At 42.2% G+C, this 27,506-nt stretch overlaps 1 protein-coding gene across 1 annotated transcript in view; it reads right to left on the reverse strand.

Moving 5' to 3' along the window:
* The window catches only part of vipr2 (vasoactive intestinal peptide receptor 2), a 70,385-nt gene extending 42,879 nt beyond the window's left edge, over nucleotides 1-27,506 (reverse strand). The window contains exons 1-2 of the mRNA XM_072363745.1: nucleotides 27,318-27,506; nucleotides 7,020-7,125 (exon numbers count right to left, since the gene is read on the reverse strand). Coding sequence (XP_072219846.1) covers nucleotides 7,020-7,125; nucleotides 27,318-27,368 — 157 coding nt within the window. The 5' untranslated portion in view covers nucleotides 27,369-27,506. The remainder of the gene's footprint in view (nucleotides 1-7,019; nucleotides 7,126-27,317) is intronic.

Genomic DNA, 27,506 nt, shown 5'->3' on the forward strand with positions numbered 1-27,506 from the left:
GGTGTGAACACCTCATCTGCACGATCTCGAGTGAATTACTTTGGATCTGTAGAAGAAAGCTTGCTTACAGTGTATGCCCAATAGATATAGAGGTTTTTGGACACCAGCAGCACAGAAAAGATGAGAGTAACCGAGACCGGATGCAAGAATACCACCAACTCTGCAGATAGAACAGAAATAGCTCATCCAGCTTTCAGCATGAGCCTTAATGGGTGCCATAGTGCTGATGGCAGTCAACTGGGCTTTTTAGTGATGGATGAATGGAGGCAGGGTACTTGATAAAATGTTGCTCCTCTCCTCAACATCCCTGCTAAAGATCCCTCTTAAAGTGCCATTGGATGGAACCAGTAAGAATTCTATTAAAGTCGCCTGTTAGCGGAAAGCTGAAACAAAAAAAACTAAAATAGAAAAGTTATATTCTGCAGCCAAAAGTGGATGTTTCATATGACTCATGCAGATTGAGCTGAAAGTCTGGTGGATTGCTGTTTTTGCAGGAAATACGACTGCTGATGGATACAATTCGAGTTGTGAAGGTCAAACTGTGTCAAACTTAAAGCTGCAGTGCGTAACTTCTCTCGCCCCCTAGAGGATTTATTCGGTATTACAACGATGCGGCACCTCGATATGGGATATGGCGCGGTGTAAACTGCCCCTCTCCACTTCCATCCCTCACATGTGGCGAACACCAGGCTGCTAACATGCTAACATGGTGATGAAGCCTCATGAAGTACTTGTCACGGTTCGATGGAGAGGTAGGACCCAGATGCAGTTCTTTCAAACGTAACAAGGTTTATTAACAAAAAGGGGACAAGGAGCAAGAACAAAAAGCGCGGCTGAGACGGATTATCAAAAATACTAAAGTATGAAATAACAAAGCAAGACTATGAAAAACAAAACTATGAGACACAAAGCAAGACAATAACAAGCCTGAGACCGGCGACTTGCCTTAACTGTGGCATGAAGGGTTAGTAGGATTCTGCGATGCCTGAAAGGAAACCAGGAAGCTAAATACTGTGGAGGGAGTGATCAGCGAATGAAGTGCAGCTGTGAACAATGAGCCAGGTGATGTGAGTGAACTGAGGGGAAAAACATGACTAGAACAGAACCTGAAAACGTGATTAAACATAAACTGTGATAGTACTGAAGCTTTCCAGTTCAAAAATGACCCAAAGTTTCATGGCGCTTCATTTGCTCGATCTATCAAGTGGACAATAAATGTAAAGCAGGTGGTGACTGAAATGACAAGTAATTTATAAAATTGTATTTATTATATTTAATATATATGCTATTTATTCTGTGGTCTTGTAGCTTTGCTACAATAACTTCCCTATCGGATTAATTAAGTATTTCTGCTTCACTATTATTGTGTTTCTGCCTTATTGGGAGAGATCAGCTCAAAATGCTCCCAGGCAGGAGAAAATCTCCTCTTTCTGCCAGGCTCCATAACAAAAAGGCAGCTAGCTATGAACAATAAGTTCGCACCATAAGGCTCTAAATCCCCACAATATGAGGGTAGATCCATTGTTTTTAGCTGGCGCTTATATTTCCAATTACGCACGAAGCTAACCGACCAGTTGGCGAGGCCTCGAACGTCACCACATACGTCATCGATATGCGCCTCACAAAATACATCATAAATCACTCGACACAGCTTGGAAGCCTCGATGCTGATGGACACAGCAACACATCCTGCTCGTAATGAACAGAGTCACTAACTTATCCAGCAGCATCAGGGCAGCATCGGACCTCAGTCCAATCTCCTCCTTCAGGGCTCTCCATCGAGGAAGAGCGATGCAAACTCTGCTTAGACTTCTCCTTTTGTCGATCTCGCTCTTCGCCAACAGACCTTCTGCCGAACGGGAAGGCCTTTTCTCTTTAGCGCGGTCCACTTCTGAACCTCTTCGGGTTCTCCGCCATGTTGCTTCCGGCAGCGCTCTCCTCCCCCCTCCCTCCTCGTTGTCAGGTAAAACCGAGTAGAAAGCGGCATTTCCCTGTGCTCCAATGCGGGAATGTCACCCCACGACACCAAATACAAAAATAACAAATACGGCGAGGTGTTCGAGGAGCCGAGCGGTTTCATCAGCGGTGTGTCATCTCCTCTTGTCGTGGCCTGGGTTAATCGGATATTTATAGACACGTAGAAGTTAGGCACTGCAGCTTTAAGACTCGGGAGTTTAGGAGGACCAGATGTTTTGGCCCAGATGGCAGCCCTCTAATGGAGAACTGTGCATGGGGCTATAGCTACGAAGCAGATACAGATTTGATCTGTGGACCCTTGAAATAAGCTGATACTTTTTATCTGGTTCTGCAAACTTTGGTCATATGGCTGATCAGAAAGAACCAGATTCAGGGCTCCGGTCAGGTCTTTTTTCACGTGATGGACGATCTTCAGGCCTTCAGTTGTGGGCTGGGGGACGGGCTTTGCTTTGTTTGGGGATGGGGAGCTTTGAACTGTGACTGATGTCATTTCTCCAGCCACAGGGAACCCAAAACCCTCCCCTCTCCATGTCTCCATGCATTTGCACACTGAAGATATTTCATGTAACCAACTTTACTTTGTTTTTCTTTTGGTTTCTCTCACCCGGGCCCTTTCTGTAGGTATTTCTGCAGATTTGCATGTTACATATCTGCCGTTAAGTGTTATTTCTCTTTCTCTTATTTCACCACAGCCAGCTGAGGCAGATGGACGCTGCTGTTCTGCTAATGAAGCTTTTCCTTCCCCAGAGGGAACCGTTATGTTTACTTATTAGTTAAATATTACTGAACTAATAAGTGGTGTCTGCTTGATTTGAGCTCCCTTTACTGATTCTGCTTTGCTCCTGTTCCATCCGTATCACATACCTGCTTTTTCCATTTCTACATTTATTTTTCCCTCCTCTTATCACTGTTCTCTCTACTCGACTGGCTTTCACAACGTTTCGGTGTCAATGTTACATTGTTGGACGTCAAGAGGTTAATGACGCAGGCTGATTAGTTCCAACCTGCCACTTTTGACCTTAAATGTGGTTCCAGCGGATATCTAATGCAGGAATTGAAGCTTATTCTGGTCTCGACCTCTCTGCATATTCCAAAGTGAAAATGCTAAATTCAGATTCCATCAGCCCCCAGGAAGTTTTTATAGCCCTTGATGGAGAGGGAAGGTTTGCAGCGGCAGGGAGGGAAAGAACATGAAAGGAGAAAAAAGAGAATAACAGCGGGACAGAGAGGCTAAAGGAGGACAAAAGAGGAGGATGTGTGGGGGGTGAGTGCATATGTCTCTGGGGTAAAATGATTCGAACACAGATCCAAACTCACTGGTGCATGAGGAAAACTCCATCTAAGTGATCCATCCTTCCTCGGTGCGCTTTTACGGAAACACTTAGAAACACATCATAGGCTGGTGTTCAAGGGACAACTCGGCAAAAGTTGAACAAGAACTCCGTTTAAAAGAGTGTCGCCTTGTAAATTAACTGCATTATATGAAGCTTCTTTGACTACACACATTTTCTGCAGGCAGAACTGGCCCCAATTTTAGTTCAATTCAACATTCAAAAGATTCCAAATACACCCAAAGTGTTAGAACTTGTTCAACAACACCAGATGGACTTACTGTTTAGCACACATCCCTCCCCTGAAAGGAGTAGAATCTAGAGATATTCAGCTCTTTATTTCCTCTACTTCCACCGTGATCTAAAGCTTTAATGAGATTAGGCAAAACTGATAAGCTAAGGGTTCAAAAACTAACTGGAATCAACATGGAAACGTCACAAAACCACAAAGATTTTAGAGAAATGACAACAGTGGACCCTCTATTTGTCAACTGCTTGTACAAATTCCTTCTGGGTGTTTTTCTCTGGGTGAAGATGCAACCTGTGAGCCAACTCCAGAGGATCTCAGAAGCAAATGGAACCAGAAATGAAACTGGGTGCCCTTCCTGCAGCTTGTAAGGCCCTCTGTCTGGCCTGATTAAGCTAAATAATGGGGTTCTACCTATTCTGGACTGCACAGTAAAGACTAATGAGCACAAAGTTCACGAGAACTTGTTTTGCTGGTAATGTCACTATAACTCTGCTTTATCTTTACGTAGCCGTTTGACTCATAATGAAGAAAAAATAACCAGTCGGCAGGTGACGGTAATGCAAGCATTGGAGCCAAACCGGCAGCATTCAGCACCTTAAGCCCCTGTCATCATACTTAGTTCTTTGACCTCTCGTGGAAGACGGACACCAGAGAAATTTAAAATGGCACAGCAGCATCTCTACCTCCTGAGGACTTTCAGAAAACACCAGCTGGCTGAGAAAGTGCTGCTTTCCTAAAGAAGAGCAAAGTGCATTTCAGCAGCAGCTCCTCAGTAGGTCAGAAAACCCTTCAGAGTGTCAGTTCCATGGTGCAGAAGATCATCGGCAGCCCTTTGCCCTCCTTGGAGGAAATATAGAGCTCTCTCTGCCCCAGGAGCTCCTGCAGCACTATGGCAGATGGTTTCACCCTTTCAGTCCTGGACATCACTTATTTGGACTGCCTCCCACTTAACGGTGGTAAAGAGACACGGTTTCTACCCCAGAACCATCAAAGCAGCCAACTTTGTCAAACCCGCAACCGAAAATGCAGCCTTTACTTATTCAAGCTCATATAATTGAGACAAGGGGTTTTATTCTCAAGACAGACCCTTGTATGCAAGATTATGCACATCTGTTTGGGTTTTTTTTTTACATCTCCACGGTCAAGGGTGGCAATCCAATTTAAGTGCATGTGTGCAGTAACACCAGAGGTGTTCACTCATCCATATCAAAAACACATTCCACCTGTGATCACAGACTATGTGAAACCGCATTCTTTGAAGATCGGCAGCAAACTGGACAAAGTTGCCTGTTTTGCCCCATTAAATGATCTTAAAAACTTAAAAAACTTAAAAACTAGAGTATAAAAACTAATTCCAACATCAAAGTGAGTTTCAAAACAATGTGACTTTAACTGTAGCCACAGACCAGGCAAACTAATCAATTTATTTAAAAAAATACTTTGATATTTACGGCTCAAACTCAGCTGGAAGGGAAAGCTATGTCAAAAGATTGTGGTGACGTGGAATTTCTCTCGCATTTACGAAGTTTTGTGTTAGGAAATGTATTCAAATGTATGGAAATTCTGACTGTACTGGCAGGATGTCACGTCTCAGCTTCATATGGTTTAAGAAACGTTTCTAAAGCTTGAGCAAACATCATTTAGTGTCCTACGGTTTGATCTGATCCTGGAATAATTACTTCATCTTTTTCATAAAAAGACACCATCAGGCTGCATTTTGCATTTCTTTTAAAGCTTTTAAAACGGTAAAAAAGGTGAATCAAGGCTTAGCTTTGACTCACCTCGAGTACCGCTTTGATACATTGAGGGTGAAAATTCAAATTTAGCTTGAGTCTGTGCTGCTGGATGTGCATAAAAAGCACTGAGGTTAGAGCTTTGATTCCCACTGCGGCTGAACGAGCCCAACGGAAACGGGTTCGTGTCGAACTTATTACCTGCTCTGTTTGATAAAGTCCTAACAGCCTCATTGAAATAAAATTGCTCTTCCACGCAGTTTCCGCCTTCAGAGGGTTCAGGTTTTATGATTATTTTCCTCTACTTCACGTCATTGAGATTTAATTGAGATGGCAGGGAGGGACACGGCTGTCAGAGCCCACATCAGAAGAGAAGAAAGTCCGTCTTATTAAAGCAGCAGAAACACTTAGACACGTACGACTGTGTTTGAGGGAAGTTCTTCAGGCTTTTTTTATCCCACCTGACATAACCTGACACATTCTAATTTCTTTACATTTTGCCTCCAGGGAACCAGACTTTTGTTGGGATCTTTTCAAGTTGCCTTGAGTAATAGTTCCCCCGACTTTCTGAGGACTTTCCCAGATTTCAAATAACTTGGACTTTTATGACCTACACTTGGCCTTGTGAAAAAATACAGCTGAATGTGGGAATAGTTACACAATAAGACGGCAACGAGATAAGATAGTGGAAGTTCTGCTTTGTGAATTGGACCTCACTCTAAGATGTCATTAATCTCAATACTTTTTGGGTGTCTTATAACTCTAGCTTCGGTTGAATTAGCCTGCAGAGTTGCTCTGTTTGTTGGGAACATCGCCGGGTTTACAGTGTTGGAATGATTACGTCTCAGCAGAGCTCTGAGCACATAAACATCCCCTGCTGTTTACATTTCTGAATGTGGCTGCTGGATAACGCATCATCTGAGGATTAGTCACTGCAATTCACACGTCACGTAGATTAGTGTTGGAAAGGTTTGTCCAACTTTAGGAAGCAAAACATCTCGGATGAAAGAAAAAGCATCATTATTGCAGGAAACTGGTCCAAACTACCCGCTAGCTTCTAGTGTAGCTCTGAACAAAACTGAGAGCTGATGACAAGTGAGCTGAGGTTCTATCACAGCTTTAAAAGGTGATGGATCAGTCAGAGAGACTCAAATATCGATCAAATAAACCTACTAAATATAAAAAACAACAGTTTAGATAATCTTTCAAATGTGCACGTTTGGAGAGGAACTCCTTTCAAGGAGAGTCAACAAAACCAAATGTTGTGAGGTCAGTGGAGGAATTTGTGGGGAATATTAAACATGTGATGGTTTGCTGTGTTGATCATGTGCTGCATGTCTTATTTGATTCAGTTCCTGGAACGAACATCCTCTGTGGGAGCAGAGAATATGTGACATTTTCTGTAAGCTGTACTTATTTTGCCATGAATTATGCAGGGATGAAAATCAATGTGAGATAACAGAGCCCCGATTTGTCTGTCTGAGGGAGCAAACTTTACAGAAGTGAGGTCTAACCTCGTGGAAAGTCTTCCGCATGTCAACAGCTGAGCATGCGCTGATGCATTTGCAGGTAATTAGGAAAGTCGAGATGTGCCTGAAGGATGTGGACAGTGTAGAATAATCATGAGAAATACACTGTCCTAACGTCTGGTTCAGTTCTGCCGGGTGTAACAGGTTGTTTTGGGGGGGATTGCAGTCCCTAAGCATGATGTTTGCGCCGGATCGTTACCTTTATTGCTGCCAGCAGCCTCCTCCGCCCTCAGCTTTTTCACACACTCTGCCCGGTCTCTCTCCACCTCCAGCAGGAAGTTACAGGTTGGATGGCGGCCATGAACCTGAAGTGGAGGCAATGCGAGAGCACAGTTTGTAGGGTAAAGGTGCAGAAGGGAAGGTTTCCACCTACGGGGCTGTGACAGCATTTTAAGAATGACCTGACACAGCCGATAGGATTACACTGCATCAAAAACTCTAATAATCTGCAGCAGTTTGCACAGTTGATGTAGTTAAATGGACTTGTACAGCACTTTTCTAGTCTAACTGACCACTCAAAGCGCTTCACTACGTCTTAAGATACTTAACTACGTGCTTTTTCTAATCATTCATACACACATTCATACCCCAGTGATACACTGGGAGGCAACGTGGGGTTCAGTGTCTTGCCCAAGGACATGTAGCCAGAAGTCGAACCACCGACCTTCCGATTGGTGGGCGACTGCTCTTCCTCCTGAGCTACAGCCGAGCTACAGTTCTCACGTGCACAAAGTTTGCACAACCAAAGGACACAGATTCCTCCTTTCCCGCCTGGCTGCATTTTGTGCAGGTGAAGATAATGGATTTCATCAATGAAAAGAACAGAAACAAAGTGTCAGGCCCTCATTTTGGACTAATCTACCCTGGAATATGCTGGCGTTCCAGATGTTTTGGCTAATCGGTGTATACCAGAAATCCCACTGGCTTCTATGATAATAGGAAGACGAGAAAAGGAAAGAAGAATCGTCATCATAAACGCTGCTAAACATCCACGATGGCCAAAGGAAGCAAGAAGATTTCTTTTACCATGACCCTCACAGTCCGCCGGCCTGCAAACTTCAAGCATTTTCAGTTTGACCTCAAAACTGTGAACAGATCTTGTGTAAAAACACATTTCTTTGACTTTAAAACATTCCGTGCTTTTAGTTGCCTGCAAATTAATTTATTTGTTCACATTTTTTTTTTGCTTTTTACAAATGATTCTTGCAGCAAAACACAGGGAATGATGGATGAATACAAACTCCATCAGCTTAAAGCTTAAATGTGTTCAAACCAAACACCACAGGACAAATAAGCAGCCGTCCTTAACATTTCCTGCTAATGAGCAACATGTGCAGCCTGTTTGTTCATCTGTGTGTACACAAGTAAAATATTAATCTGTGACCCCGATCCAGTGATGCTCGTGTGTTCTCAGCTCATTGGTCCAGATAGGAACAACCTTCAAGCATCAGCCCGGTTTAGTCATTTTCAGCTGGATTAATTCCTATAATAAATGATTTAGTTGTAAACTCTACCATCCCTGCAGCTTCTGCCTTAAGGGCAATTTACCATCATTTTTCGTGAGCTGTATGACATGATTCAAAGTTAATCCACTGCTCCCCTGCAGTTTTAGAACTTTTTATTCAACAACTTGAATGCTGCATCAAACCTAACATTCAGACCCCAAACAGAGCCACACTTCTGGGGAACATACTAAAAATATTCACTTTAAACATATATATTTAATGGGAGTTACTTGATTTGATAAAACTATCTCTTGACTGCAGCTTCTTTCAGTACAATATGATGTTTAGTGCAGAAATTGTGCTAAAAAGAAGATTTCCAAGAGGCGGAAGAAGTCTGCTGAAAAGAAAACTGCAACTGATCAGACTCCTGATAGAGCTGCAGTAGGAAATGAGAGGCCGAGAGGATCCCATCTTATCACTTCAGGAGGTCAAATTAAGTTGGGTTTTTAATTCAGTGGCTGTTTTCAGGGAAAAAAAGCACAAGCACAAGCAAAGTAACAGCTTAGTGATTGTATCTTTGGTAGAATATGCCGATTCCACTGCATTTATATGCATGTTATTGGAGGTTGATGCCTTGGTTGTCTTCCCACCACCAAATGAAATAGCATATAAACTAGAGGCTGCTCCAATATACATCACAAAATATAATCTCAGGTCGAGCTGCCTTTCTGCTGCCTTTCAGAGTTTGGAAAAGAGTTCATTTCCCTGGCAGAAAACCACATAAACACAAGCTTAACGATACAGAGCCTATTACTAAATATCTAACCATATAACCCAGTTAAGGTCATAGCAGGCCATCACGCCTCCTCTCAGCTACTGGGGCATCCTTGCTCATTTGGACTAGAATTAAAATATATTCACTGTGGAACTTAATCCATGACAGGAACAGATTCTTACTAAATAAAATGAAATGAAGTGATATAAATGGTTGCTGATGATAAATGTCCACTGGTGCTATCGAACTCCAGCAATAAAACTCATTAAAGGGGCATCATTTATCACTGAAACTTTATCATTCAGCTGTTTTCATGCAGGTGAATAAACACAATTATCAGAAATGCATGAAGAATATCTCAAATTATCATATGATTATCGTCATAATAAGCAGAAAGATGGTAACTCACACACATATATGCAGGCTGCAGCTCTTATATTCTGGCATGAAGCAAGTGTGGCTGTCAACCAGACAGTTCCCACAAGGAAATACACACAACTATGCACAAAGTGGTAACTTAATCTTCATTTCATGCATCAAACATCAGAAGCTATTTATCTACAATGGGAATAACAGACTGGGAATAAGATTCAACAGGAACGTGCTCAGATATCATCAACGACCTCCTGTCAAATCAAATAAAGCAAGTTTTAAGCAACTCAAACTGCATGCAGATGTAAAATGTGGTGAAATTAATCAGGCAAGATGATTAAAAACCAACACCACAGCTTACTGCAAAAACTGGGAGAGGAAAGAAATGGCAGAAGACAAAACTACTCATAGAAAAGAAGACAATTGTGGGATGAGCCACAAGGACGATTGTTTCGACCAGCTTTGACAAATTTCAAGTCCTAAACCATCATATTTTACCCAAGTTCTAGCTGTAAACAACCACACAAATAGCTGAATAACAACCATTCTTCTGCATCAGTTTACCATAAAAAACATGGACATAAAAGCACAGAAAAGGCAAAAGAAAAAGGGGATAAAAGCTCTGAGTTTAACTGACAGGTGAAACTGTTCATTAGGCTGCAAATGACAAAACATAATGATGAATTCTTAATGAGAATAACTGCAGGGATTGAATCTTTTTTAATCTGTTGACTTTCTGCACCAGCTGAACCAGACTGTGTCAGACCCGAATCACAACAACTCCCCGATCGGTCCTTTAGCCGCAGGCAACAAACACTTCTCACTAAGAAGCTTTAATGCTTCTCGTGTTCGAAAAAGCACGAAACAAAAGAGGCAGAACAAAACTTCTGTTGGATTTTTGCATCACATTTCCCACTATGTGACGTATCCTGATGGGAACTACACAAACAGGGACATACAGGACTGTGCCGCCCTGGGTTAGCCCTAATTTTAAGATACTAAAAGTTAAAATAGATCAAAAGTATGTGCTCATCAACAGTCTACAATACGAGCAGCAGATGTCACAGTTTTATTGCATTTATGACGCAAAGTATAACTTTTTTTCAAGGTTTTCTAATATTCTAACAGAAAAATTAACTGTACTCTTATTATCATGTAATTATGGTCTAAGTTTACAACCAGATTCTTTGAAAAATATCCCTGAAGAGATATCAAGGACTCCATTAAACTCGAACCAGTCTCTGTATTTTTAGCAAATATATCTATATCCTGATTATGTTGACAGAAGCCGTAAAGTTGAGTCAAGCTCTCTCTTTCATCCCAGTGAGGTTGAAAGGGCAACATGACTTCGGGGAAGAGGATTAGGAATGATTAGGGGAAAAAACTTATCAAATAAAAAGTGATTTGGCTGTTTAATATCTTGTGTCGGGTGTGTAACGGAACCATATATGTTTGTTAGATGGTGCTCTGGAGTATAAACAGGTATATTTCATTGTTTGAAACCAGAAAAGAAGAACAAAGCAACTGTTCAGGATGCCTTTAATCACCTTTATTGTCTTTATTACTCCTGGGTGGGACCTTGACATCAGCCAACACTGTGGCGCTGATGGCTGTGATGAGGTCACCTGTCAATCAAACATGTGGGCGGCCCATTCTGTCATCTGATTGCTGAGGATTCAGGCACGATGGCTCTTTATCCTCGTCCACATTCACATTCAGAGACTGCAGAGCGTCGAGCTGCCGGTGACAGTTCAGCTCATGTGAAAACGAAATAAACTGGATACACACCAGACAAACCCTGCCGCTTACTTAAATGTGAATGTGCAGAAAAAATCATTTCATGGCTGGATGAAGACACAACTTGGATGTGTCATAGTTTGTGTCTCACTTTGACTCCATCTGTTCATGTCAGATGTTGCTTTTAGGGGCTTCTGCCAACACTGCCCTCTCATGCATCTCACCCCTCTCTCATCTTCTTTCACTCCCCTTTTCATCTGCTTCTCCTCTCTGAAGCCAGAGACTTCTTGAGGTCTTTGTTCCCAGCAGACGGCAGGTTTATATGCAGAAGCAAATTATTTGTCACAGCTACGGACGGTTACCCAGACACCTTCAACAGCTCCTGTGTCAAACAAATGTTGGAAATACGTACTGGGCCGGAAAGATGGGCATCACTGAGCCGGTTTTGGAAAATACAAGCTGAGTGCTGATGAGCAGTGCTTAATGGACTGAAGTTTTCCACTGGGAAACTGGTTTCATGTCCCACCTCCAGACAAATCTGTCAGCCAGGTGAAAGGCAGAGATTCAAAGGTCTGGACTGGAGAACAGGCAGTAAAGGGATTCTTTAAATGTGGTTAAAATTCAATTTGTGCTGTTGCCACGAGGCAATCAAAATGTTTCACTCGTGTGAGTGGTCATAATGTTTTGGCTCATCTGCTTCTTTCACGAAACTAAGAATATTTAATCCTGTTTGTTGAGAATGGAAAATAATCCTTGTCACGTTGCCGATTAGGGACATAAATGATATTCTTCACGCTGAAGTGTTACCAAACCGCCCAAAGTGTGAATGTGGTGTCAAACATCAGCAAACAGGCAGCTGTGCACCAGACTATCAGAGCGAAGCTTTGATATAAAACTGCATTCACTGTTGGAGAGGAGTGGAGCCTGTTAGCAGACGGCGCTCGTACGGCACGTCAGATCACTCAGATAGTGTAAAATCAGCTTTCCAGGTTTCTTTTATCTCAGTAATCACACTGCGGGTGGAAGCTCAGACAAATGTAAAGCTACCCTGTGAGAATTTAATTCTACAGTGTGCCACATGTCAAGAAAAGCCTCAACTTCTGGCTCAGTTGTTTGTAAAATCGTATTTCTTTACTGAGCAGTTCTGAGGGTCTGCTCAGGGTCCGGTGCCTTGCTCAGAGGCGCTCTGCAGGGATGGCAGCGGCGGGGGGGGGGGGAGTCTAGAGCTCGTTCATCTCTCCAGCTGGACATTCGGGTCGCAGTCCCACTATTCTAACCTTGAGGCCACGGCTGCCCCAAATCTAGAAGATATAAATAAACAAAAGTGCACAGAAATGACCCCTGACTGAGCCCTGAAGCACGGCTCCACCCCGAGTTCACCATCTGCAGCAGGGTTGCTCACTGAATTCAGGGTAATGTATGTCAGTGCACTGCAAAATTTCAATTTTCTGATATTCTACCGTCTGGACAAACACCAAATAGCAACCAGAGTTTGAAAAAGAAAGTTTAGATTTTCTTTCATCCAGCTGAAAGGGTTTCTTCTCCCATTGTGCATTCAGGCTCACTGTCCTGCTGCAGCACGAATCCTTCTCCACAAAGTAGCAGGAATACAGTTTTACTTGCACTCAATGAGAGCTTATTTTACCCACTGAGCTCCCCAGCAAGTCCAAAAAATGAGCCCATGTGTGAATAAAGCAGGTAATTACCCGGGAGTGCTTCCAGTTTTCAGATAGCATCTCATGTGGAGAATCTCCTGCAGTGGAGTGTGCGAACGAGCAGGTGTTTATACTGAAAACAGCTCTTCTGATGGAAACTCGAGGCCCGAGCACACTTTGGTCATCAGAGAACCATGGATCGGTGAAGAAAAAAGGAACTTTGGTCTTTCAACATCTGCAGTGAAAGGATTCGAGGGCTCTGGGGAAATCTCAGTCCACCTTTTAGCTGTTTTTTAGGGAAACAACTAAGACCTAAATGGGTCTACGTGCCAAAAGAGAAAGACCATCCAGCTTTTTAATCAGTGAAAGTGTAAAAGCCAGCGTTTGTAAGCATAAGTGTCCATGGCACCGATGACGTAACGGTCACAGCGAGAGGGTTCCAGGTTCGATTCCCAGCCGGGGCCTTTCTGTGTGGAGTTCTGCGTGGGTTCTCTACGAGTTCTCCGGTTTCCTCCCACCGTCCAAAAACATGCATGTTAGGTTAGCTGGTGACTCTAAATTGTCCGTGACTGTGCACGTGCATGGTTGTTTGTCTCTGTGTGGCCCTGTGTTGACTGGCGACCTGATCAGGGTATGATAAGCTAAAGCCCCGCCCCCCTAGTGACCATAAACACACTGACCAGGGTGCATCCCACTCTCAACCAATCACAGCTGGGATAAGCTAAAGCCCCGCCCCCCTAGTGACCATAAACACACTGACCAGGGTGCATCCCACTCTCAACCAATCACAGCTGGGATAAGCTAAAGCCCCGCCCCCCTAGTGACCATAAATTGGATCAAGCAGGTATAGAAAACGAATGGATGGATGGATATGAGACCATCAGCTAAAGTGACGTCTTTTCCCATGCAGGATGCCAGCCATCAGTCTGCATGACTTCCTCCGGCGTGGCTTCATAGACACGGGGAGTGTGTTTTTCACCAGCCTGCCTCCTACCGAGCATCAAGAGGAGGAGGAGAATAGGACGACAACAACAACCACACACTGCTGAGCAGCTGGAATCTTGTCTTCGACAAGAATGGACACAGATTCCTCCGAAAAACTGCAACAATTGGTGTCCTCGGTTTCCAAATCGTTAAAAAACTGTCATGAAAGTGAAGTTGAAGGTAAAAAGGACTATTACAACTTTTTTCTCAAAACAAAACAAACACATCCGTTTAATATTTACAGGTCATAATGTTCATAATGACAAATATTTCAGAACAAAATGCAATAATTACAAATCATTTCTCCGTGTGGAAATATGATATATGATCCAGGTTTAAAAACACTAGAATTGCCCCTTTAACATGGCTTTTGCAAAAACAAATTTAGGTCAATTTAGCTATTTTTTTCTCTTATTAGTATTAAGCAGGGTCTCAATTAAAATTAGTGATCAATACACGTTCTTTAATACATTTTCGGAATGTTTTATTGAGTCGTTGACCAAATAAATTCATTAGCGTCACACATTTTCAACTGATGATAACTGAATATGTATGAAAGGTAGACCTTTTATTTTTTTCATACACGTTCCATTAATAGTTCAGAATGGTCACATAGTGTAAACATTTAGAAATGTTTTTATTGATACAGTAATTTTAGTTATTATGTTCATTACCGTAACAAAATTTTAAAAAAATTACACTAAATCTTTAAAGAAATAAATTTCCCAAATTATTAAAAAATGTCAATTCAGTATTCTGAAAAGACTTGACAAATAGTTCCTGTACAAAAATAAAATTTGAAGGTATCACTCATTCCCATCCAAATATTTACATATACAGCAAGTGTTACGGTAATGAAAAGCTGTTACGGTAATGACCTCAAACGGCATTCATACATGGAAGCCATGTTTTTAGTATTCACAAATTAGGCTATATGGCCCAGTCTTTTTCACTGTTTATCATGTAAGGCTACATTAGAATTACTGAATGATTAGGTTGTCTTGGGTAATGAGAAATTAATGAGAATGAAATGAGAGAGAATGAGAAATGAGAATTAATCACTGAATTTACGGATCTGCACAGAGTCTATCAGCGCAATAAGCCAGAATTTAAACCAGAATCTGAGAGACGCAAGGTGCAAATGGCAGGAAAAACCGCCATTATATTCAGTCCTTCTATGGTATTGTGCTCAGCCTCATCTTATTGTAATAATATCAGCAAACAGTCTTTTTATAATCTGTGGTCTAAACTTTCAACAATAAGACCAAAAAAAACAGCACACTCTTCCAAAACTTAGGTCTAGTTTAGATATATGTGGTGATTTGTTCATAAAGTTACGACTTCTGTGGATACTCTGATAATTATAATCACTTTTTCCAAAATGTGAAGACATATCGACACATATATATACACATATCGATCCAGCGTCTTGTGTTACTGTAACTTTATGTGACTGTGCTCAGCAAAAGCATATCAGCCGAATCTGAGATTTCCAAAAGCTCAACAGTAATCAAGTGCCAGTCGAACCCGAAAAAAACACCAATCAAGTTAAAGATAATGGAATAAAAAAGTTCTCGTGTCAGACATCAATAACTGGAGAAGTCTAAACCAATAATCATTCAATAATACAGTATGTTGCTATATGTCTGTCCATTCACCCCTCAGGTCACCATCGTGCCTGCCTTTGTTCCACGTCAGCATGTTATATAACCTGCCAAGCCAGAGGGAATTAACTGGAGGGCAACCACCTTTAATATATATTTGGGAGGAAATTGAATGAACGATCTGTAAACTTCAATCACAGGAAAGTTACAACTGAGATAAACAGATTGGAATCAGAGAATAGAAGAGTACAAACATCTTCACCAGTAAAAGTCCCCCGTTTCATCCTTTTTTACCCCGTTTTTAATGAAGAAATGGTCTCCAGCTCTGATATAACCAGTTCTCTCTCTTTAAATGCATGCTGTAAGGTGATTTCTCTGCTAAAAAAGGGGATTTTTGATCCAGAAACTCAGTCAGGTCGGCCATTTCTGTGACTTCAAGGTCCCAGCCACATGACAAAGAGGATCATTTGCAGGAGATTCTGCAGTTGAAAACAAACCACTGAGTTGTAAACGCTGTGCCGGCCATCACCGACTGAACAACGAATACGGATGGACTGAGCCACATCCAGGCTTATGTGTGGCTGCAGATAAAATGCCCAGCAAGCATTTGCAGAGAGTCTGTCACTAAATATGTTTCCATGCACAGGACGACTGCCCTCGTGCACAAACATGGGAGGCTGAGCCTTTAACTGACTGAAGTACATCTGACACCACTGCAACAGGAAGCATTACGCCTCTGTTCAGTTACTCTGGCCTTTTTTTGACTGACCCATTACTTCATCGACCAAAACAGCTGACAGTAAATTAGTTTTAGGCAGCGAGTTGAAGCCCTTTACCCTTGTTACTGGCTTTTTCTTCTCAGGTGCAATGACTTTTTCTGTTAAAACTGGGGCAAAACCTCAAAAGGAACTGAAGAATATTCACATAGGACCTTATCAAGTTAGAGCAACCGCATTATCATGGTGTGACATGTAAGGAAATACGTTTACGTGTATTTCAAAAGCAAATTTATATCTGACAAACACATAAATGTAAAGTGAGTGTTACAATAAGAAACAAGTGTGTTTAAGTTATAATGGCAGGAGAAGGTCTCAAATAGCATTCATTTTAAACTTAAATAAAGGGCCTGCAAAGGCAGGAAATACCAGGAATAAAACCCCAAAACATACAAGAAACTACACTGGATCAAGTATTTGCACTGAGGAGGCAACAGAGCAGATGGTGGTAATTAGCAAACTGAACACAGGTGTAAAGGCTGACCAGAAAACAGGGCAAGCTGAACTCCTGTAATTCTTTATTGGACAGCAAAATGCTGCAGCCAGAGTTGTGATGAGAAGTAGCAGGAGAGCTCATATTCCTCCAGTTTTAATGACTGTAGTACAATGAAATGGATCCTAATTGGCTTGAATCGTATTGTGTGGTGTGAAGCTGTGACATCTGTTGTAATTTGGCACAATATAAATAAAACTGAACTGAATTTAATTGAATTAAAACAAGAATACAGGACCTGAAGGGAAGATCCAATATGATACTAAACCAAGCTAATACAGAAAACCTGGCATGTAAAATCCAAGGAAACACAACCATAACACACAAATTATGATCATTTAAGTTTCATCTAATGTTTCAGCTCATTTTTAAGCTCGTTTTAGTGCAAACTTTGCTCCAAAAGCCCAAAGCAGACACTTTTAGTGGGGCTTTAACCATTTTTAAAGAGGTCTTAACGGCTTCATCTTTAGAAGAAGTAAAAGGCTAAAAGTTGGAGTTTTATGGCTTTCAATATGTCGAGTCCTGCTTTATAAGTCGCTTACTCACCCTCCTGTTCTAAGGCGTGGAAATTATGATAATCTGTTGTGTATTTGGATCTTGATGAGGCAAAAACCACATGGTCTCTGTGAGGTTTTTAGCTTGTTAGTCGTGTGTAATGGAGACAAAATGTTGATCTAAAAGTCTGACTGTTAATGTTCTTCTTTTCTAATCTTTTTGGTGAGATGATGAGGTGATAAACCCTCAGAGCAACGGTTAAATCCCATGTTTATCTGGAGGAACATGGGCGTGACACAACCTTTTGTGGTCTGTTTGGAACTCTGTTCCTTTGAGTTTCTCTGTTTTGGAGAAGGTGTGTGTAGGTTTGATCACTGCTACAACGCAAAATGGGATTTTATACTCCTTCAGTGTGATGCTTTAAGCCCCATTGTTCAAGGTAATATTAAAAAGGAGCATTTGAAAACAAGTTATTGGAGGAATTATTCTCCAGATGCGCTGCATGCAGAACATGGTGGGTGTGGTGTAGGATTTAGGGATGCCGAGGCCTCCTGCTGTTGATCCTGCTGGAGGCGGAGAAATCTGCTCTCGTCCGCCTTCTGAACTCTATCAGCCCTGCCAGCTGTAGGCGCTCTGCATTCACAGTCAGGAGAGGCAAAAGGCTACATCCAGAACAATATAAGCATCTGAAAAACAAAATGACGCTCTAAGCCAGGGGTGTCAAACTCCCGGCCGCTGTCCTGCAGGTTTTAGATGCTTCAACACACCTGATTCAGATCAGTGCATCATTTGCTGGTTTGTGCAGAATTGAACAATCTTTGGGTTGGTTTCGGGGCTCAGGTGCGTTGAAGCAGGGGAGCGTTTAAAACCTGCAGGACAGCGGCCCTCCAGCACCGGAGTTTGACATCCCTGCTCTAAGCTGACATAAGTGCAGGTCCACGCTAACCTTCTGGTACGCTGCCACAGCCGGTGTTTAACGGTGTCGTCTTCCTGCAGTCGCACGGTGACGCCCACGCGCGTTACAGTGGTTTAAAACAAATGCGTGAGTCTGAGTGTTCAGTTCGATTCATATTAGCTGCTTTAAAAGCTGTAAATCAAAGTCTGGTGCAGACTAAACAACTGCACCGAGAGCCTTGGACTGTTTCCATAGGACAGAGCAGGAAATTGACTCCATAATGGTAGATTAGTCATTTCGACATGACAAATTAACTCAACTGCTATCAAATACGCGTTTGTTTACGCTTATTAGCCAAACTATTTGAAGAGATCGGTGTCGACTGAATGGAAAATCCCCTCCTGACCCATTTCCTTCCAGATAAAGTGCTGGTGTTGGAGCCGGGAGAACCCATCTACCACAGTTCAGGGAGACAGTTAATCTCCACTGTGTTGGTCTCACTTTGCTTTCAACCTGATTAGTCTGGTGAATAAATGCTGCGTTAAACAGCAGTCTGTGTTTGCGAGAGCTCTAATAACAGCGGTGACTGCTGACTGTGTTTTGGAAGATCACAACGAATAGGATTCAAACTTTAAATAGGATCTTTAAAGAAAGATATATAACCAGCAGCTGCTGAATTTCAGTTTACAGCCACTGTGATTGCATGATGCACTTCGGCCATCTTTCCTGCTTTGACTTCATGTTCCTTCCTGAATTAAGCAGACTGCTTCTTAACTTTTTAATGGGGTGACACTTTGATTGGTCTCCATAACCTCCCTTTAACCCACCCTTTAACAGAAGTGCTTCTTTGCTGTGGAGCAAAGAGTTGGTGCTGCTCTCTGCTCTGGAGTCGGTGCTGAGGCGGGAGAAAGAAGTTGGACACCGGCTCCAAACCAGCACTGGAACCACTTTGGTGGAAAATATCATAATGCAGAGAGCACTTTTTGACCTATGACCTCAAAACATCTTCATAAAACTAGACGAAATCACTGTGTTTCTTTCCAATTGCTGTGCAAATTTGAAGCATCTTTTAAACTATCCTTTCATAGAAAAATGATCATTTCCATTGCGTGCTTGTGTAGATGGTTCCAGAAGCAAGGCTACATAAAGCAAATGAATAAAAACATGTCAAGTCTAAGCTAATCACCGTGTCCATATCAGAGAGATATATTTCCAAGAGTTTGTTACCTCTTAGTCTGTATCTGTGTTCGCCTTTTAATCGTTTTTCAAAGGACGTGGATGTGAGCAACACCGACGCCACGCCAAGTACTCTCATCTCTCTGAATTCACACCAAACTTTTCGAATTAAAAACCTCCTAAACATGCATAAAAAGTGCTTGATGCCAGCAGAACTAATGTGTTCGCTCCGTACTGCACAGCAGAGGCTCTCATGCACTATGACGCATGTGTGGTCAGACCAGCAGCTGATAGTAATCATAATGGCGTAATGTTCCTCAGTAAAAGCGAGGGCACAATATTAACCACGTGTGGGATTGGACAGTACATATATATAACATATATATGTGCCTTTATAATTCTTATAATGCTGCAGATAAATATCATGAATAAAACAAAGGAAGTAGACAGTTTAGAGGGAGTTTTTTTGTACATCATGATCATTTCATTCCTCTGAACAGCTGATCTTATGTGAAATTAACCCGCCGCTGCTGTGCATGACTTTCTGTTAACTGCTTACGCTGCGTTTAAGTCTTATGCATATGCAACTTGGTCCAATCTAGTCATATTTCCATTTCGTGTTCAGTCACCACCAGATTAACGGAAAGTAATGCATGTCTGAAATGGGCTCTGAAAGGAGGACAGAGCGGGTGAGATTATTTTCTCCCTGGTAAGAACATTATTCTGCTCCGTGTTATTTTTAGGACATCCTATTGAGAAATGTTCATTTATTTGCAGAATGCTCCACGAATAAAGAAAAAAAACATCAACTAAACAACGTCCACAGACAATAAATATCCCATTTCTAATCTGAACTACGGGAGCTTAAATACAGCTGTGACAGCATATCGATTGACCAGTTGTGCGCTGAGTGGCAAAAAGAACGACTCTTTGTGGTTTCTGCGCGATCGATAATCGTTCTTTGTGGGGATAAAAAGGTAAAAGAAGTATGATGCTGCAGCAATAGAGCAAGCCGACAGCCTCAAACTCAACCCAAAAAGAGACGCGACAGCTGATTATTGTCAACAAACTCTCAAACACCGAGTTTTGAGGTTTATCTTCATGACTCAACAGGGAACTTTTTCAAAGGCCAACGAGGAAATGCGATTGTTCCCTTTCTCCTCGTGACAGAACGGCATCATTTCATCCCGACTCTCAGGAGACACGCATATAGATTTTACATCCTCTTAGAACCGAGTGAGAGCGCAGCTGGAAGTCTGAAAAGTACAAGGCAGAAAACGCAGGTTAGTCAGAGCCTGTTTCCTCCTCACTCTCACTCTGGGATGCCATCGATTTTTTTTTTTTGCCTTCCTGTCCCATTACTTTCCAAATCAATGACATTCTCTCAGCTTCATTCGGTGTTCACCTCGTTTTTATCACCTCCCAAAGATTTCCAAGCGCTCATTAAACAGTAAATGTGAGCTGACATTGAAGCAGACTGGCTGTCACGGCTGCTGGGAAGGTTCCTGTTAGTCATCGGAGGGGGGGGGGGGTGTCATGTTGATCGCAGCCACTCGGTAAATTTGGCTGTCAGGACCGGGTCGGAATGTTCTGACGGAGCTGACGGGATTGTTTAGGCTGAGTGCTTTGTTCCACTTTATCTGTGAGCGGGTCTGTTGAATTTTAATTCTACATTTTGCGCAGCAGAGATTTCTCTTCCTTGTGCACCCGCATGGTTAAAAAGGCTGGTTCTGTTGAAGTGAACCCAGGCCGGCGGAGACAGCTTCCCATCCCGCACATCACTCTCTCAACCCATTAAAGCAGCTCGGACGTGCAGCAGCTGCTGCGCTGAAACTCCACCTCAGCTTTGAATGGGCTCATTTGAATTAAGGGATCCTGTGAAAGTGAAGGCTTTGGTGTTTTCCTCTATGGATTTTCTCCTGATAAAATCTGCGTCTTAGATCTGGATGCGGTGCAGCAAATTGACTACCTTTTTATTCAAATAACCCTTCAGGACCGCAAAGAACTTTTCCCCCTGCAAACTCCTGTATTCTGACTGAGCCCACACTTCTAAAGAAGTAAATATGACAGTCTAAGAATAAGAATGCAGAATGAGCTGTCAAGCTCAGACGCACCTAATCCTTTTGCATTGTGACGGTGATACAACACACTAAATTATTCATCAGGTTATGCTGTTTTTGCAACAGTCAACATCAGTTAAGCTGAGAAAGTTTCCTGCTGAATCTAATTTGGTGGCTCACACTTCATATCCTTCAACCAGTGGAAGCTGTGCTTCACCGAATTAAGAATAGCTTTATTTTAATTTAAGTACGTTAAATATATTGTGCAGTACTGTTGAAAAAGCCACCCATTATTTTCAGAGTTTTTTATCAGTTCTCAGCAGCTTTAAAGTGAATATCTGGTCTGAGCTCCTTTATTCTCCAACTCAGCCTGAACCCTCTGAGACCAGCTTTCTGTCATTTCTTTAAGGAGTCTTCAGGAATAGTTCTCCAGGCTTCTTGAAGGACATCCCAAAGCTCTTCTTTGGATGTGGGCTGCCTTTTGTTCCGTTCTCTGTCAGATGATCCCACACTGCTTCAATAATGTTGAGGTCCGGGCTCTGGGGAGGATTCATCCCTCCATAAGACCTGTTGCCACTGATTTTCAGTCCACTTCTTGTGTCATTTGGCACAGCTCAGCCTTTTCTCCCTGTTTCCCTTCCTTAAGAACGGCTTCTTGACAGCCACCCTTCCATGGAGACCATTTCTGATGAGGCTTGGGCCAACAGTAGATGGATCAGCTGAAGGTCCAGATGCATCTCTCAGGTCCTGTCAGGTCACAGCTGGATTTTTTCCTCTTTCCTAAGGACATCACTTTCAGATCCTGTTCATCTGCTGTAGATAGTTTTTTAGGCCTGACTCTTCTTCTTTTGTCCTCCACTTGTCCAGTTTCCTCAAATGTTTTAAGGACACACTGCACACCATGCTGAGATATGCAAAGTTTTCAGCTAATAGCTCTTTGGGAATCACCTTGTTGCTGCAGAAATCCTATTTTCTGTCTGTCAAACTGTGTTTTCTTTGCTGTTTTTCATAGATGCAACTAAAGAAATGGGAACAAATTAAACCCTGAAAGTTACTATTTCAAACTGGTTCTTTGCTAATGACAGTACGTTTTGGAAGAAGACCTGATTGATGCTGCCTGACCTTGGAGGGGTCGATCTTGTGATATATATATATATATATATATATATATATATATATGTCTGGACTTTCCTTACAGAAACCACCTACAGACAGACGTGTTGTCCTGCCTTACCTTAGGTTATAAATAGGACCTGCTTTCTTTGTTCCAGGTCTTACCTCTGATGCATGTGAACTGTATGACCCCGTGTACACAGAATATCAAAGAATATTCTCCACTAAAGACTCTTGCTTCCAGCCTCCTCCACTGTGACTCTTGGCCCCGATGACAACAGAACGGCTGCCCAGGAAACCCTCCTAACAGCGAAGTCGTCTGTTAAGTGCAGACACGACACTGGTTATTCGTTTGAATTAGGAGCCTTTTTCTATGCTTGAATGACTCATAGCTCAGAATTAAATGGCTAAAACAAAATAACAATAAATCCCAGGACTGGACTGTCCAAAGAAAAGCCAGAAACCCTGGAGAACTGTTGCTCACCAGATTCCCAGTCTGGCCGCTTAGAAGCAAAAATAAATGAGTTTTGCTTTATCGTGTACTCACAGTAAACTACAGTTTAATCTATTATGACTTCTGTATCCTTCAGGGGGACAAAGGGTTTTATTTGGTTGTTTTTGTATGTTTGAACTGTAAAAAAAGAACAAACCCCAAACAGAGGAAAAACTCCAGTTGATTTAAGCACTGAGGTGTTGACCTTGACCTGGAAGGCTGGCAAACAGTCCCTTCAGCTGGTGGAAAGGAGCTAACTTTGTAGAGCTGGTGATTGGACGCAGGTTTGATGTAACGTTAGCGTAATTCTAACTCATTCTAACGCAGTGAAGTGGGAGGCCCATGGCGTCTGTGTGCAGGTTTCCCTTCACCTCAGCGTAGGAGTCGCACTGCTTTGTTTCTCACATGATGATCTCTCTGAAACTGCTCATCTTCACGCTGCGTCTGCACCTCTCCACATCACAGATGAAGCTGGAAATCCAGAGCTTGTGTGGAGAGGAAGCAGAAATGACCAAGAAAGACGTGCAAATCCACTCAAACAGCTCTCTGTGAGCTCTGGAACCTTCTCATTTACAAATTGCATCCTGTTTTTGCCTCGCCTGTTCAAAAAAATCTTTTATTCATAGTTGGAGATGAGTGTTGAGAATAATTTGCATATTCACACACACTGAATACTAAATGAGGCAAAAGTTTAGTTGCACTCAAGTCATTTTAAGACACGAGGAATCGTTAAGTGGGAAAGAATCCAATTATAGAATCAATGAACAGGGTAAGTGTTTTCCAGGTTTTCTGGAGAAAGCTTCATGACCAGGAGGGGCCGAAAAGGGTCAGGTTAAATTTTAAAGCCGTGATAAGTTTGTTGCCAGCTGATCTGAAGAGCTTTCCAGGCTCATCTTCACTTTAACAGAACTATCAAAAACTTTCAGCCGATCCCTTGAGCTTCTTCCTTCACATTATTGACGAAATTTCCACCCAAAAAGTTGTAGAGGAACGGTGCAAATTGGTTGGTAGGAATTAAATATTTATGCACGAACCATGAAACCAACATTAAAGAACCTGCATAATGGAGACCAAAAACAAGTCAGTCAAAACAGCATCAGCTTCAGCTGAACCAAGGCGTCCATCTCAAATGATGTGAAATAAAAGTCAACACCTGGAGGGAGAATATCGACAGTTTGAGCTGGTCTGCTTTCATCACAATCTAACGTAATTTGTGGAAACTGAGCCACACGTCCTGCAGCTCATGTGCAGACAGATGAGCTTAATATACCAGTGTGGTGTGGAGGCGGCTCACACCTGAGTCCCGCTGTCCTCCGGTGCTCCGAGGCTGCAGGAAAAGGTGAAGCAGCACAGTCTTAATGTCTTTTACCTGGGAAACCTCCACCTGTGGCACATGTGTGTGTTAACTGCAAGTCTGTGGCAGTTCCAGAGCTGGGAGCTTGTTTTTATGAGCTGCAGACGTCCGTTTCATCCGTGTTTTTACATCCGCTTCAAGACTTAGAACAGCTGCAAATGCTGTAAATTCAAATAGGTAAAATGTACAGATGAAGAGCTGGATTCTGCCCCTCTAACACACAGGTTTGCTGTCCTTTCTATTGTTTTTCATTCCCATTTTGAAGATGATAAAAGCTAAATGGAAACTTTTCGGGGAAGCGAGTCGCCAGCTGTTCCTCGCCTGAGCCGACAAACAATAATGTGCTCAGCGGCTGGTCAGCAGCTTCCCAGAAATGGCTTTTTTCTACCTTTTTACTGTGGATGTCCTTCTGTTCTACTGAACTGCATCCACTGGCAGCTGGTTCATTCCCAACAAACCAGTTCACGGAAATGTGTCCGATTCACGTTTCTTTTCAGCAGCTTTTCAAATGATCCACTCAGATTTGCTTTGCAGGTGGATGGAAACCCCACAGCTGACCCTAAACCAGCAGACGGCTGACTTTTCAGACCCCTTCTGCGGCGCTGAAAAAAGCAACCAAAGACCTGATTCTGGTGCATTAGTGAGATGATCCTAAAACCCAATTTAAAAGCAGGTCATTTAACCAACCAGATACTGGAAAGCAGAGAGAGTCAGAATGAACAGCACAACAGGTGACAAGAACAGAGAGATTACAGTGAAAAACACCCCATTACTTCTAATGTAAACCAGAAACTCTGGAACATAACCAGCTCCCAAGTTCATCTCAGATAAATGTCCACGCCATTACAGTTAACCTGAAGTGAGAGAATCGATACTGCAGACACGTGCAGCTGCATGGGATATTGATTGGTCTCTGTTGTAGACAGCAGCGGAGCCTCATCTGACGTCCCGGATGTGCTGATTTCTGGGCTCCAGAATATTTCTGCTCTCCATAAACACCCCTTTATTTGCTGTCCTTTCGCCCCATTCAAAGCTTTTTTTTCCCTCTTTGCTGCACGGCGGCAGAGAACACGAGCCCCAGTCTGAACATTTACCAATAAATGTGCAACCTTGAAGCCAAGAAAGTCTGTTCCTGTTTCTCGGGACATTCTTGGGTGTTCATGCAGAAGTCTCAGAGGAACGCACACCCCGCCCACTCTCATATTTCCACAGAGCCTGACGTGATATTTTCTCATTTCTTTAATCTGCTCTGATTTACACTCCTGTTTAAAAAAGGGAAGAAAACACAACAAATCCTGACATTTGAGAGGCAGCAACTGGAGAATATTTGGCATTTTGCCTGATAAATGAATTACATTATGTTGGAGGTGTTTTTACCAGAGGAAAAGGGGGTTTTCAGGTGTAGTGGGTGTGCAGAATTCTGCCATGCTGTACAGTGTGCTGCTCCAGAGAAGCAGAAGGAATCAGCTGACTGTGAACCAACTGCAAAACAGCCAGAACATCCACAGAAATAATATCACTCTCTGTGAAAGCACAAGGGTGCTGCCAGGTCAACACATTGGTTTTGCTCATTTTTGGTTTTGATCCCTGCTCGGGTACATTTAGAGAATGAAAACATTTAGATCAAACTTCACTGACCCTGGATGGGATTACCGACGTGGATAAAGGATTAAAGGAAGTTTTGACTTTAAAATATACACAGAAAACTGCAGAAGCCGGAGCCAAAGTAAATCCAGATTGATAAATGCGTCTTTACATCTGACTGACGTGCCCTCGAGCAAGAGAGACGCTGAATAATCAGCAGACAACTGGGAGGATAAGCTGCTGGAGAGTCTATTCTGCAGCGGAAGGCGTCTGAGGAGGCTGCGTTGGTCGTTCACACGATTAAACGCGCATTTGTTTGTGGGTGATGTGAACATTTTCACAGCCCCGTCTGCTTTCAGTGGCACAGCGCTGATGGGAAGAGACAGAGAGCTCCTCCACCGTTTGTCCTGAGAGGTGGATCAACACAGATAATGTGTGAGGGAGGGTGGGGGGGTGGGATAATAGCTGGAGGATGCCTCGGAAAAACACTGAAAGGTTATTTCCTCAAATTATCTTAATTAATGAACATGGAGATGAGTCAACTTTAGCAGTTAGAAGGCTTGGAGCTGCCACTAATGATTATTTTCAGAACTGATTAAAGTGCCACTCTTTGAGTCATCAGCTAATCATTTTGCTGATAAAATCTCTGAAAAACTCAATTAAAAGCAAAAATAATCCACATTGAAGATTAAAGTTCAGATCTATATTTTTTAATTGTGCTTAAATACAGATAGATTTGATTGTTTATGTCACTATAAGTGACAAAAAAGCAGCAAACCCACACATTTTTGTAATTTCCCTTAAAAACGGACAACTTACCAAATCAACTTGGCCTATTGTTTCATGTTTAATTGACTTTAAAAGTCCCAAGTTTCAGGTGGGAATGTCTTTAGGAACAAAAAAAACCACATTATGCTTCAATCAATACAGAATTAAATTCCAATAATTTATAGAAAACATTCAGCTAAACAATTTGATCAATCTAATGAAGCGACTGAATTCAATCCAAGACTAAATGCTCTCTATATCCTTCAGTTCCAGCGATTAAAACTGAAAACAAATACAGCAGCACAGAGGTGTACATTCAACACAAGGTCAATGAAATGAAAAGCAAAGCCCATCAAATGGTCAACAAACACGCAGTTTAACATATAGTTACACTGAATCCAAGTCTGGAGGGTAAAAAACGGCAAATACTTCTATTTTTATACACATTCTGGACATTTCTAAGAAAGAAAGCATTGATTAGATGAGGGTGATAATGAATCGGTTCGTTTTATGTCTAAGGTTATTCATCACAGCTGAATACAGATAAATCCACATTCCTCACAACTCTGCAACATACAGTTCATTTATCTTTAAACTGGTTCTTTTCTCTGGATTCTTCAAAAGTTTATGCAAGAAAACACAACCGTCAGCATCACATTTCAAATGAGTCATGCATTCACCACAACATTTTAGAAAACTGGGAGGAAGAACGACTCACCACGAGCGGACATGTCCAGAGACACAAGGTGGCAAGCAACAAACTTTTCATGTTCAGTCCTCAGGGCGACAGAAGCTGCCCCTAACAGCAGAAACCCGGGTCAAGACTCTTCATTTAAACCCCGCTGCAGAGTGTTTCCTCCCGGTAAAAGGCTCTAATTCATCTTTAAAGTCCATGGATGCCGGAGTG

The sequence above is a fragment of the Leuresthes tenuis genome, unplaced genomic scaffold (assembly GCF_036924035.1).
Source record: "Leuresthes tenuis unplaced genomic scaffold, fLeuTen1.0.hap1 SCAF_14, whole genome shotgun sequence".
NCBI classification, from domain to species: domain Eukaryota; kingdom Metazoa; phylum Chordata; class Actinopteri; order Atheriniformes; family Atherinopsidae; genus Leuresthes; species Leuresthes tenuis.